General features: G+C 44.7%; 1 protein-coding gene across 1 annotated transcript in view; it reads right to left on the bottom strand.

Annotated features, from left to right (window-relative positions):
* Positions 1-10,814: 10,814 nt before the first annotated feature.
* The window catches only part of LOC148516874 (sulfotransferase 6B1-like), a 51,471-nt gene continuing 47,916 nt past the window's right edge, over positions 10,815-14,369 (bottom strand). Inside the window, exon 7 of the mRNA XM_088479448.1 lies at positions 10,815-10,983. Within this exon, the coding sequence (XP_088335574.1) occupies positions 10,853-10,983 (131 nt within the window). The 3' untranslated portion in view covers positions 10,815-10,852. The remainder of the gene's footprint in view (positions 10,984-14,369) is intronic.

Raw genomic sequence — 14,369 nt, forward strand, 5'->3', positions numbered from 1 at the left:
ATGCATAACTATATGTATGTATAGTTTAAATCTGAGAAGAAATATTGAAAACATGAAAATCTCCATCAGCTTTTCCCTCACATATAACTACTGCCCCCAGCTGTTCTCTCACCAGCCCCCCAGCTCATCAATTTCACCCTTATATATTCCTCTGTCAAAAACCTTTTCTCTTACATGTCTCACTTCCCACACGATTTTCCCTCACATCCTCATCTGCTCTACCAGTGTTTTCCTCACTTACCCATCTGTCCATCAGTTTTCTCCTCACATGCCCGTCCCCCCACAAGCTTTTTGCTCACATGCCGATTTGCCCACCAGCTTTTTTCTCACATGCCCCTCAGCTCACCAGCTTTTTCTTCACATGCTTCTCTGCCCACTATCTTTTTATTCACATGCCTTTCCGCCCAACAGCTTTTCCCTTGCATTACACTGTTGACCAACAGCTTTGTACTAATATGCCACCCCTGCCCAGCTGTGTACCCCACATTGCCCTACTTACCTGAATCCCCATCACTGATACTCAGGAACTTCCTGTCTGGTTTGACTTGCACTGTGTTTATCTGTGACTGCTGCAGGTGCAGTCACATGACTCTAAGAGTGAGTCAGTAGGAAGGAAAGCCATTATTCTCATCAGTATGGTGCAGTGTAGTCATGAGTCAAGCAGTCAATTAACACTGAAGACACTGGCCTGGTGCCATGATCATGCTCCTTAATCCAGGTCTATTTGTTTGGGAACCTCCCTTGCCATGTGTGAGGGCACTAGGGCGACCATGCCATCTGCTCAACCAGTAATTCATCCCTGAGTATATTTATAATATCAATCGAGTTTGAGGCAACTACCGTGGTTAGTTACCACATTCTTTTTTCCAACACTACACATTAATTTGTTTGGTATAAACAGTTGATGATCCCAAACCTAAGGAACTAAATACATATTGAATGGTATTTTTTTAAATATATTAAGTTCCTTCAACTTTTCTTTTTACATTTATCATACATTGGGCATAGATAAAAGCAGGGCAGGGATGGCATATTAGTACAAAGCTGTTGGTCAACAAGGGAAAAGCTGTTGGGCAGAAGGACATGTGAATAAAATGATAGTGGGCAGAGGGGCATGTGAAGAAAAAGCTGGTGGGCAGAGGGGCATGTGAGAAAAAAAATCTGGTGGGCAAATGGGCATGTGAGCAAAAAGCTTGTTGGGGGGAAGGGCATGTTGTTCTTAGATGGGCAATACATCTCGTTGAGTCCAATAAGAAGTTGATATTGTAAAAAACTAGCATGTGCCCTCAGGCTTTCTAAACACATGACGGCCACTTATTAATGTAGCATCTACTGTACATAATAATCAAGCATGATATGTCCTGAGACTGATATGTACATTCGTAGTGGCCTTCCTCACCTTCTCACCCTATAACGGCTCCCACTGCTGGGGGAACAGAGAAGGGACTCACTGCCGGGATACATGTAAAGACAGGAGATGGAGGAGAGAGAAGTCACGCCCCCTCTCGGCCCGGCATTCACAAATTATTGTATGTTTTAGAACCAATAATCAAATCAAACAATATGCATTATTTTATATTCATAATATGTATTATTAAATTGCACTTACAAATGAAGTATTGCTGAATCACATACAGAGATGATTCTAAGAGGGCCCTGGCTCAATGTTGACATTTTCTGGATATTGGGAGGGGGGGAGGGCAAGCTGGGGTCCAACATACAATATTTTATTATCTTAAAATTGTATAAATTTTTGCTCATTGCTACATGTTTGGCCGACTGCTGTAATCCGTAACAACAAAAGTGACCACAAAAGAGAAATACAAAAGTAAAGCAAAAACACTGAAGATTTCAATCTCTCACATTCAGACTCAATTACAATACTGTATTTCTTCCTTGACAACTAAGCCAGTAAAATATAACTACTGTACATTAATGTTTTTGCCAGGGCAGAATCCGTGACCCCAACCAATCCTAAGAGCACATTAAAAAATGTCAGCATTACATTTTACAGTAAGATGAAGTAATTGAATTAGAACTGGATATAGTATTTCATTAGAGCTGAATATATCATATAATACATCAGGATATCGGAAATTAAATGACCATTTAAATGTTTCCAAATCATTTTTTCCAGTTCAGTTTTTCAATCCATCATGAAATACATTACTTTGTGGTCTCTCCAAATGCAGGGGAGATTAAAGTGGAGAGAGATAAAGTACCAACCAATCGGCTTCTGTCATTTTTCAAACACAGCCTGTAAAATGGCAGTTAGGGGTAAATTTACTAAAGGTGAGAGTTTTTAGAAATGGAGATGTTGCCCATAGCAACCAATCAGAATTTAGCAATAGGTATTATCTTCTAGAAGGTGCTAGTTAAATGTTAAGTAGAATCTGATTGGTTGCAATGGGCAACATCTCCACTTCTAAAAACTCACTCTGTAGTAAATATACCCCCTAAAAGCTGATTGTTATGTACTTTATCTCTCTCCAAGCTTTGATAAATCTCCCCTACTGTTACATTTAAGACTTTAAATTTTTTGGATGATTTCTTGTTGCCGTTATGAAGCTACATGAGGTGATTTAAATATTGGCTTTTTAGTGTCATTCACAGTGTTTTATGAGGTACGTGGTTTGCTCCTGGAACCGGATTTATGTGATTGTAGTGATTATGTTGCCATTACTACAGTTTTGACAGTGGCAATTTTATTGTGAGAAAACTGCTTGTGAGTAGATAACTATTACTGAAACATACTGTCTACCTGGAACTCAAAGTACTAGGTAATATCAAGGGAAAAATCATTTCACACCCCACAGAGATTACATTAAGAAGAAAAAAAGATTTTGGGATTGCTGTTCATTTTACTCAACCCCACAATTCTGCCGCAATAAACTGTAGACTTTTTAATTGCTTTTATTATTATGGGCATTTATTTTAGTAAAACTTTAGCTTGAAATGCTGCATATTTTACTGGATTCTGATTTGTACAATATTACTGGCAGATACTTTTATATCAACGCAGCCTCAGTAGGCTCTTTATTTTAAGTAGTTACAGTGCCGTAGCGGAGCGCAAGAATGTGCGGCCAGTGGTGCCGCCCAGGGCCCCAGGTGGAGGGGGCAGCACAGTCAGTACCCAGCTGGCACCCAGCCAACGTGTTCTACCTTGCAGGGTGCCTGGAGAGGCTGCAGGGAAAGTCGTGAGGCCCTGCTAGGAGACTGGGGAAATGGGCAGACAGATGTTGTTTTATTGCTATTTTATCATTGGAGTAACACAATAAAGGTCAATGTTCATTATAGCATCTTATTGGCTATCAGGCTCTGAAGTGTGTTGGATAACCAGTGAGATAAATCTGAACTTGCATTAATTTAGAGACAAGGACAGGGTAGAACTGAGAGAGAGAGAGAGAGAGAGAGAGAGAGAGAGAGAGAGAGAGAGAGAGAGAGAGAGAGAGAGAGAGAGAGAGAGAGAGAGAGAGAGAGAGAGAGAGAGAGAGAGAGAGAGAGAGAGAGAGAGAGAGAGAGAGATTCTTACATTTTGTTGTACTTTTTTAACAACATAATTGTGTGGATACTGAATTGTGCTTTAGTACACCAATAAACACATCCACAGAAGAAATTATAGTATATAAATAAACACTTATTTTAATTTTTTGCAGGACATGGACATGAAGTAGCAGGAGTCATTGCTGGGCAGGCATCAAGCATCCACGTGACATTTGTACCATGCGATTTACTGGCAGTTTGCACTTTAACAGTCTCCAAGCCCATAAGCTGTCACATTGTGAGGCGTCCATGTTACTGCCACGCCACTGAATTTGTAATGCTCACTGAACTACATTACATAAGAACCAGATTTAGAACAAAGCTAATTTCGGCAATCTATTTTCAAGCTGTTGTTGTGTTGTCTGTCAGCTCCATGAAAGTAGTATACCGTACGTGGACCATTTTTTTAACCAGGGTAGAAAAAGATTCTGTGGGGACGATTCAATTGTTGTGTGGGCTGTGATAATTAATGTGTGCCCACAGTTGCAATTCAACACTGGGCACATATTAATTATGGTCTTCACGTCCTATTAGACCGGGTTTAGCCATAGAAAATGGCTAAACCCATCTTAAGTCCTGGTCAGGGCACCCAACAACGGTCAAGGTGCCTTAACCAAGGGTTTATCGCACATTTGTGCTTGCACCCTCCTGATGGTGTGAGGAGAAGTGCCAACACTGGTAGAACGGAGCAGCAATTGAATTGTCAAGCGCCCTAAAAAAAATAGTCGCTGAAACAACTATTGATTCGCCTCTTGTATGAATTGGGAGATTGCTGATGTTGTTACCACTGGCAGACTGGTTTTATTGACAGTTCATCATCTTTACTAGAAAATAATATATGTGCCGCTGGATAAATGTGTACACGTATAAGAATTAGAGATGTGCGCCAACCCCCGTGTTTTGGTTTTAATTCATCATCATGTTTTGGTTTTGATTTTGCCAAAACTACCCTCATGTGTTTTGGTTTTGGATATGTATTTTTTTTCTTTAAGATAAAAAAAAGCTAAAATCACAGAATACGGGCCTGTTTGTGTTTCTACAGTATTATTACCCAGTTATTTCCAATCAATTTTGACCAACTCACAGCTCACAATATTGTTTGCACATTTCAACAATATAAGCCAAAGGCTGCAGCATGCTGGCTGGTTATAATTAGTGACAGAGCAGCGGCATAAATTCACAGCAGTTTAAAAGAATATACTGTAGGACATCTATGAAACATTGCCACACAGCAGACAGGATGGCAGACAGGATGGCAGTTTATTAAACTACCACAATGTTTGTTATTTATGCAAATAGGCAGTCATCAATGCAAAAAAAAGAGGTGCATGATGGAATTGTCCTTGTGCCCTACCACCACTAATCTGCATTACCAGTGGGTCTATTTGGAAAGCTCAGTTTTTTCCTGGCAGTGGTAGCTCCTGGAGAAACTAAAGGATGAGATGTGTCATGTACCACTACAGCTGACAAGTTGCATGCCAGGAGCTCTTTGCATCTCTTAAGATCTGTGTCAGTTGGAAAGAAAGTTATGACGTACAACTTAAATCTAGGATTAAGCAAGATCGACAAAATGTAGTGATCCAAGTTCAAGATGTTGACAACCCTTGGATCTAATAAACAACTTGATCTACAAATCTGATATACTTAGTGGAATCGCTTTGTTTTGAGCTTCTTTTCCAAAAGTCTAATTAGGGGAATCACCTGACTCAAGCTGGCAGTGTCTGAACTCACTTCATAGGTGACTACTTCAAATGGTTTCAGCACCTTGCACAAGGCTGAAAGTATTGTCCACTGTGCTGGACTATGGTACATTCCTTCTACTCTCCCTATATCATGGCTTGTTGTGTAGCGAAAATGTGCCAACATTTTTGGTGGCGACAGACAGAATCTCCTACATGCACCTGTCATCTTTTAAAAATACATCCATCCAGTGGGCTGTCACAGTCATTTAATCTTTTGTTTGCCCAGTACCGGTTGTCCGCATATCTATGGTTAAGTGGACAGTGGTTACAATGGCATTTTGTAGGCCAAGAATTAGTTGTTGTTTTTTAAAGTCCTAGTACAGGCAAGGAATTTATTTTCTGGTAAAATGGAACTGAGATGGAATTTGGAAGCAGGGACACAGGACCTCAATTAACTGTCTAAAACCAGATGCATTAATGGCAGGTATTGGGTGCAGATCTAATACTAGCATAGCCATCATGGCTTCAGTGATCCACTGTGCAACTGGGTGACAGCTGTCATACTTGCTTCCTCTTGCAAAGGATTGTTTACAGTCAATTGTTTTTTGAAACTACTATTAGTAGTCTTTTTGGTATCCTTCTGGGATGAAGATCCACCCACAGCAGCAGCAGTCCTAGCACTCAAGTATTCTTTTGAGGAGTCCTGGATAGGGGAGGACTCAGTCAGTGGATGCAAATTGGACCTCTGATCATTACTGTGGAGATGGATTATGAAGGTGTTGGCAGTGGAGATTGCAGGTGCTGAGAGAAGGGAGCTAGCTGATGCTGGAATGCTTGTTGTTGTTGCATAAGTTTCAGATTTTGCCAAAAACTTTTCATGAACGTGCTGCAAATCATGTAACAGGGAGGAGGTTCCTAGATGGTTAACATTGTTACCTCTACTTACAGATGGCTTGACAACTGTTGTCAGGAATTGGGTAAAATAATTCCACACATAAGAGGTGGATTCTTATCACAAGCAAGAACTGCTTCCACTGGTGCACACAAACAACATCCTCATTCCTCATCATCAACATCCTCAGTAATGGCATCAGCTACAGAAATATCTCCCTCTCCCTGCTGCACTTCCTCAGTAGCATCCTCAATTTCTATATCAGCATCTTTCCTTTTGCTACTCATCTCCACATTTACAGAGGGTGCAGCAATGGTGGACGGAGGCTTCCCTATGAGTCCTGTATCAGAAAGGTCAGGCTCATACATAGCACTCGTTGACACCCTTAAACTCTCCTCAGGGATTTGTGACATTTCTGAACACACATTTTGTTCTTCTGCCTAAGTGCTTTTTACAGCACTGATTTTCCTGTTTTAATTGTTTTGACACTTCTTCTAGACTCCGAGTGCGAGGGTCTTGCATCATCATATGAGGCAGAAGAAGGCCTGAGCCTTTCCTTGCCACTGCGTGTGGTGTATGGCAAGTTAGCAATTTTATGTATTTCTGCAGGAATCTTTCCCTTTATTATAGGTGATGTTTTTTCTTTAGCAATGTAAAATATTGTTTTGATTTCAGATACCCTGACTTATAGTCCCTTGAGCACCAGCTTTTGTAGATGTTGAACGACAAGTATCTTCATGACTTGTGGCAGCAGCTGCGATGCTAGTACTTGGTTGCTGCTCCTACTGTTCTATCAATTGATCGTCGTGATCCATATTGACACACTGTGCAGATATTAAGGCGGTGGCCCTTGACCTACTGACCATTAGCATTTTTAACTTAATCACACTATCACGACCTGCCTGAACTTTTTTGAACACAGAAAATATATATTTTTTTATAAAACTGCCCACCGACTGCAATGCACTGCACAAATATTAAGATGGTGGGCCTTGACCTACTGAAATGTATTGTTCTTATTAAACACAGCATCGCGGCCTGCACAAAAAGTTAATATTTTATTATTCTTGAGTGAAGTTATATATTTACACTTATAACCTGTAGTCTAATAGGGATGTAGTCAATATCCTGGCGGACAAAATGCCGTCCATTTATATACCACCGCCGGCATCCAGCCGTCGGGAAAAATGACGATGTCACTATCTCTTTTACAATGTAGATACCAGCGTTGGAATACCGACAGCCAGCATCCCGATTGTAAGAGACTGGACCCAAGTAAGTGCTAGCCGTGGGGGCAGGGGGGGTAGGTTTTGGCACTCCCTGGAGGGATTTAGGGTTAGGTTTAGGTTTAGACACCACTGGGGGAGGTTAGGGTTAGGTTTAGGGTGCGGGAAGTGGGCTGAGTTAAGATGCCCCTGGGGGGATTTAGGATTAGGAACCACTTTTGCAGTTTTAGGGTAAGGCACCACTAAGGGAGGGTTCTCTAGTCTCTCAACTAAACTAATACCCCTTTCAAAGATAGCGGGATTCACATTTTTTTTCCGGGGCTCGGCCAAACAACTCGGTCTCGCTTATGTCTGAAAGGCACCAACCCGGGCAAACGTTCCCGGGTCGGCATCCCTGCTATTGACCAGGGTTTTTCTTGGTGCGACCTGGGATAAGCTCCTGATAGGCTGGGCAGTGCTGTATGATGCATGCTGATGACATAATTAGCGGCAGCCAGAGAGCGCGCGAGGCCGCATGCGGAGGAAAACAGTGACATTGGGCATGTTTATATGTCTAATATATGCTATTAACATGAGCTATTCATTCTCTTTTCATATGTCTTGGAACTATGAAAAGATTTTTTATAAAATAAAAAATGTTGAGGAGCAACAGATATCTTGCCTTTTATTATATTTAGAGCATAATGTCATTATTGTTGGTCAGCAAAGTGAAAAATTGCGTAAAACACTGAAAAACCCTGCTTTTGTCTGAAAGGAGTCAACCTGGGAATGACCCGTATCTCAGGCGTAGTGTGAAGGGGTCTCAAGCAAAAACCCGGGTCCGAGCAGGGAAATTCCTAGGTTTTATGACTGAAAGTGGTATAAATGAGGTAAACTCAGTTAGCATACAGTTCTCCCTGGCGTTCATGTGTGAAATAGCCTAGGTCACCTGAGCTCAGCACTGTCACACAGTCCCTAAACCTGATTACCAAGGTGCCCAGGAACCTGATCCTATAATCCCAGGTCCATTAGTGAGACAGCCCTTAAAGAAAGCACAGCGGCAGCAAAAGAGAGGTTACTCTGCCCGCTCTGCACATGTATCTTTAATTCAGGTTATAAGGTTCTTGTCCAGGTACCCACAAAAATGAGCATATTGTGTGCACATGGGCAAGGCCCTTAGCTATTTAATTATCATTAACGCCGCACCCAATGCCACCAGGGGTCCAGAGAATAGCCCAGGGCTGGTAGTCCCTCATTTTGTGGAGTGTCCAACTTTCCATTTTTATTATGACTGTTGATATTATGACTGTCAACATTTTAATTGTGTCAACATTTATGGGGCTTTCCAATTAGCAGTGATACTTTAGCGATGCTAATTGATTGAGGTGGGGCTATCCTATTAGCCCCGAAGTGCTGCCTGACGCCGGCACTTATCGTGGATATTCGGGACCTGATGTGTCCCGAAAAATAATCCATGAAAACAGCAGTTTTTTCAGCAACTAAATGGCGAAAACACATAACTCTTCTCATTGCCTTAGTGCACCCGTCTGTATAGTGCTTCCCATGCTGACCAATACAAATTGTAATCAGAGCAGTAAAAAGGGTTTTGAGTTGCACAGCGCATGCATCCTAATTGTCATCGAACAGAGACGCAGTCCATAATCAAACTAGGGGCCTGATTCAGAGGCGCTCGCTAGATGCAATCGCTCGCTCCCAGCATATGCAAATTCAGCGCTCACCCAACAAGGCAAGCGATCGTATGCCAAGGCATTAGCATGCCCACTATGTCTTGGCGAGCAATCACTTTGTGTATGCAGACGCCCATCCACCATTCATAAGACACCCACTTGCGTTTGTCATCTCCAGGAAGTGCATGAAAACATTGGTACATCGAGCACCATCGGATGTGCTCGCAGCGCTTGAGGTTGACTATACATTTCCGCAAGCACTGCAATCACTTCAGTGTGAAATACAACCAGGTGACGTGTACTATGACGCTGCCTGTTAATTACGCACGCCTCTGAAACGGCGTCAAGATTCTCAGGCATGCCTGCGTTCGCACCTCCACTCCCCCATTTCCAGTGGCCTGCCCCTGTCACCACCCACAAACGGTTTCTCCTGTCACTCATTCCACTGGGCTGTCTTTGCTAGGAGAGCGAGCGCTTTCCGATTGCTCAGACTATTTTGCGCACTACGATGCATGCGCAATTGCATAACATCAGTCAGGAACAAGCGAGTGGCGGCTTGCGAGAGGGTCTGAATCAGGTCCTAGGGGTCTGTGAATTGAAGTGGGCATTCTTGGGAGGTAACGGGGGTGGTGAAGCTGGCGCAGGCATATTGCTGAAAGAGCCTGAATATAAAGATGCACAGCCGCTCACATAGGCCATACACGGATGGAGAAACCTGCCATAGGGATGGTGCAAGTTTCAATGGTACAATCGATGGTGTATCTGCATCTGACTCAGTGGGGCAGATGTATGGAGCTCTGAAAAGTGATAAACTGGAGACTGATAAATGACCAGCCACTCAGCTCCCAATTGTCATGTTACAGGCTGAAAAATGACAGTTGAGAGCTAATTGGTTGGTCGTTTATCACTCTCCACTTTATCACTTCCCAGAGCTTCATACATCTGCCCCAGTATCACAGTGGCACAACAACTTTGTTCTAGGGTATATAGGACCTCATTCAGATCCGCTCGCTATTTGCGGTCGTTTGTTTTCAAAAAAGGGGTGGCTATTCAAATGAACCGTTCGCACTTTGCGGTCTGTTCACGCCTCTAAGTCTGAACGAGCGAGCAAAACTTGCGGTCGTAATTTTGAAAAATACGCCCCCTTGCCGCTCGCACCATACGTCATGTCCACTATTTATTAGATTAATCGAGTACATCGTACAGCGTATGAACTGCTCGCTATTCTTGTGGTTGGTTTTTTCAACCGCTATTTTGCAAGCAGTTCTGGCTTTAAAAAAACCAAGTGACGTGGTCAATGACGCTGCTGTATTAATTATGCACTCCCTTAAAACGCCCGTTTTGACCTTTAAGCACGCCTGCGTTCTGATCTCCACTCCCAGTTTTCAAGCGCCTTCCCCTGTTACCACCCACATACGCCTCCTCCTGTCACTCAAAGTAGCAGGCATTCGCTATTTAGCGAACAAACGATTTTCGGCCGCACTGACTGGTTCACGCATGCATATCACAAACCGTACGCATGTGCAGTTGTGCGAACATCGCTCAGTGCGAACGAGCGGCCGCTTACGAGCGGCTCTGAATCAGGCCCATAGTCTATTTGTACTGTATACTGTGTTCTTGAATAACACCCAATTTGCACAATAATCTGAAATACAGATCACATGTTGTTAGCTTGTACTCAAAGGATCCTCTGAATATTTGTAAATTGGATAATTTTAGCTATGATGGGCTGACTCCCAGAAATACCATTCACATGTACAAACCAATCCTGTATCTGTTTGGTAACTTTATTTAACACATTATATATCATTTGACTTGAAAGAAAAACCCTACTAAAGTAAGCTAAAATGTACAGTATTTTTGATAGTTTATTTTCTCTCCCAGCTTTGTTCCTGCAAGGGTCTTCTCAAACTTGACGTCCACCTCTCTGCTTTGTTCTTCAGTAAAAAGACTCTTCCAGTCTCCAATTTCTCCTGAAACAAAAAATAAAATGAAAAATTAAGTTAAGAAAGAAACAGTTACCTCAGGGCTCAATAATATTATGAAAAATTAACAATCTTAAAGTTGAAGTTTTGATTTTCAATCAAATATCACTAAATTTGTTGGCAGTTTAGAAGTAAAAATATTCTAAATCTAAGGTGATTTTTCTGACATACTTTATAGTGGCACTGGTCACTGAAACTAAGATAACAGCTGAATGTTAGCCATACTAGCCTACACTCCATGAACGGCCAGGAGGCTCCCAAAAACCGATTGGCACTCCCGGCCTCCTGGAAAGATGGGCATGTCTCCCACAGTCTGGAGTCACCAGCCGCGGCCATCCATTTCCCGAGTGGAGCGGGTGGCACAGATGGCCAATGACACAATTCACATTGAATCGTCGCTTTGCCCCCCGTTTCACAATCCCGATATTTGCTGCATTTTATAGTGGGGGCGGGCTACAATGATGCGATCGTGTCACCCTGACCCACCCACCTTTGGTGCCGCAGACCTCCAGCAGTGCCGACCTGGCTGCCCCCTCCCGGAGGGAACAGCCTAAAAAACAGCAAATATCATGGTAGCGTAACTGTGCATATACATGTACATATATGTACATACACTGTAGGTGTAACAGTGTTTCTAAGCAGTGATGAATAGCAACATGATGACTATAAATGCACAAAGTTCTAAATTACCTTAAGGTTTGTAATCTCATGCTATTAAAAAGATCCTTTTTTTGAGTGTTTCTATAATAAAGAATTTTGATTACCTCTGTACAGGGCCGGACTGGCCATCGGGCACTTCTGGCAAATGCCAGAAGGGCCGATGGCCAAATGGGCTGGTCCGGTCGAGCGCAGACATACCCGACACTGCAGCACCACCTCCCGGGCAGCGCCATGCTCATCTGTTTACTATGCACAGCCGCGTCATTTCGTCATCACGCGGCCAGCGCCTCTGTGTGAGGAACACGATGGGGGCATTAATGTAATGCTATTCAGCCAGCTCCTGTGAGCTGGCAATGTGCAGGGCTGTCCGGTGTTATGTGTGGCCGCGTCATGACGTTGGGACGTCTTTACGCGGCCGCTTACCTCAATCTGTCTAATACACTGGGCGCCCGCTACTTACAGTGTGATGCGCGGCGCCCAGCTCTGAATAGGACAGCAGCCACAGCATACCCCTTCTTGTGACTCTGCCTCCCGAGTGCCTGTGAACAAGGTCCGGTCTCCCAGGTTTGCTCAGGAATGGAGACTGCTGTGATTGTACGCGCCACGGTGCTGGAGCTGAAGTGCGGGGCCAAGCATGCCGTCTTCTGGAACACCAGGTAAGTGTTCTAATCCTCACAGCCCAGTGCTCCGTTCTCCCCCCAGCCCAGTGCTACCCCATTTCACTGCCCTCCCATCCCAGTGTCTCCCCCATGTCAAGTCCAGTGCCCCTTCTCTCCCCATTCCAGTGTGCCCCACCATCTCACTGACCCCCATCTCAGTGTCTCCTACCCACCCAGTCCAGATTCTCCCCCGGTCCCTCCATAAACAGCTTACTACCCCTATCTCATTGCCTACCATCAAGAACCCTCCAGTCAGCACAGTCAGTGCCCACATTCATTGCAGTGCCCCCCTTCTCCAACCCCATCTGCCTCCCTTTCTCATCCAGCAGAGTGCCCCCCATTGCACTGTACCCCAATCCAATCCAGTGTCCCTCTCTAATATCACTCCCCCTCACCCCAGCTCATCCAGCCCTAATATCACTCTCCCCTCCCCCTCCAATGTCACTGCCTCCTTAACTGGGAACAATGCGGCCACCGCTTATCCCCCACCATTATTAAGGAACCCTCCCTCCCCGATGCCTAAACCTATCCTCCCCGCACCATAAACCTAACACTCCCCGGTGCCTAACCGTAACCTCCCCCCTAGTGCCTAAACCTAACCTCCCCCTCCCCTTAACCTAACACTCCCTCCCTGGTGCCTAAACCTAACCTCCCCCCTAGTGCCTAATCCTAACCTCCCCCTCCCCTTAACCTAACACTCCCTCCCCGGTGCCTAAACCTAACCTCCCCCCTAATGCCTAAACCTAACTTCCCCCTCACCACACCCTAAACCTAACACTCCCCCATAATGCCTAAACCTAAACTCCCCTTCCCCGCACCCTAATCCTAACCCTCCCTCCCCAGTGCCTAAACCTAACCTCCCCCCTAGTATCTAAACCTAACCTCCCCCTCCCTGCACCCTAATCCTAACCCTCCCTCCCCGGTGCCTAACCCCGCTAACTAACCCTAACCCTGCACCCTAACCCTCCCCTAAATGGCAATACTTATCTTCGGGATGCCGGCGGCAGGGATACTGGTACTGGGAACCCGACACTGTCGAGATTTCGGCACCGGTATTTAGACTGTCGGCATCCCACATGCCTGGATATCGACTACATCCTATGGGGATCATTGTGCCCTATAACCAATGCAGGGAAATGGTACTGATAATCCCTTTTGAATGTATATATCTCTGATTTTTTTTCCCCCAGGTATTCAACAGCTACATAATGGGGGTAAGGTGCAATCAGGGAGGTTGTTAGGCTCTTTAGGGAGATTACTACTGTTTCAGGGAGTCTCCCTGACAATGAGGGAGAGTTGGCAAGTATGGGTGTAATGTGATGAAGGGGCACTACTGTGTGGCATCATTTGAATTGGAGGTACTATTGTGGGAATGGGTATGAAATCGATTCCCGTCAGCGGCAGCCCGACAAGAGCAGAGTTAGAAGCAGCGGAAGCCCGACAGCGCTGGAAATCCCGATCGTGGATAGGTAAGTATCTACTAACCTAACCTAACCCCCCTAACCCTAACCCTCCTTAGGGGTGCCTAACCCTAACTTCCCCCCCAAGTGCCTAACCCTAATCCCCCCTCTAAGTGCCTAACCCTAACCACCCCCTTCCCCGCTGCCTAAACCTAAGTCCCCCGGTGGGTGCCTAACCCTAAGTCCCCCCCGGGGGTGCCTAACCCTAACCCTCCCTCCCCCTAGCCTAATCCTAACCCTCCCGGGGGGGTGCCTAACCCTAAGTCCCCCCCGGTATTTAGGCAGTCAGCTTCCCGATTGCTTCCCCTATTGTGTGATCATGCCCCTTCACAGTGAGACCACACCAGATATTTCCGCCGCGCGCCTGCGGCACACACTCTCCCTGCGCCGCTGTCTCTCTCTACTTCAATTGTGGATGAGGACACCAATGCTCTTTATGTACACAAAGCACCAGAATGTGGAGTTACGGCTCGGCTTTGGTGTGCGCAGATGTGTCCTTCTCTGTGTTTAGCATTCCTGTTTTTGCTCTAAACAATTCCTACAGTGATCACCATCTAATCCTCTACAACTGCTAAGCTAGGGCTTGGTCAATTGG

This window comes from Taudactylus pleione, unplaced genomic scaffold, assembly GCF_031769625.1.
Source record: "Taudactylus pleione unplaced genomic scaffold, aTauple2 ptg000235l, whole genome shotgun sequence".
Classification (NCBI taxonomy): Eukaryota; Metazoa; Chordata; class Amphibia; order Anura; family Myobatrachidae; genus Taudactylus; species Taudactylus pleione.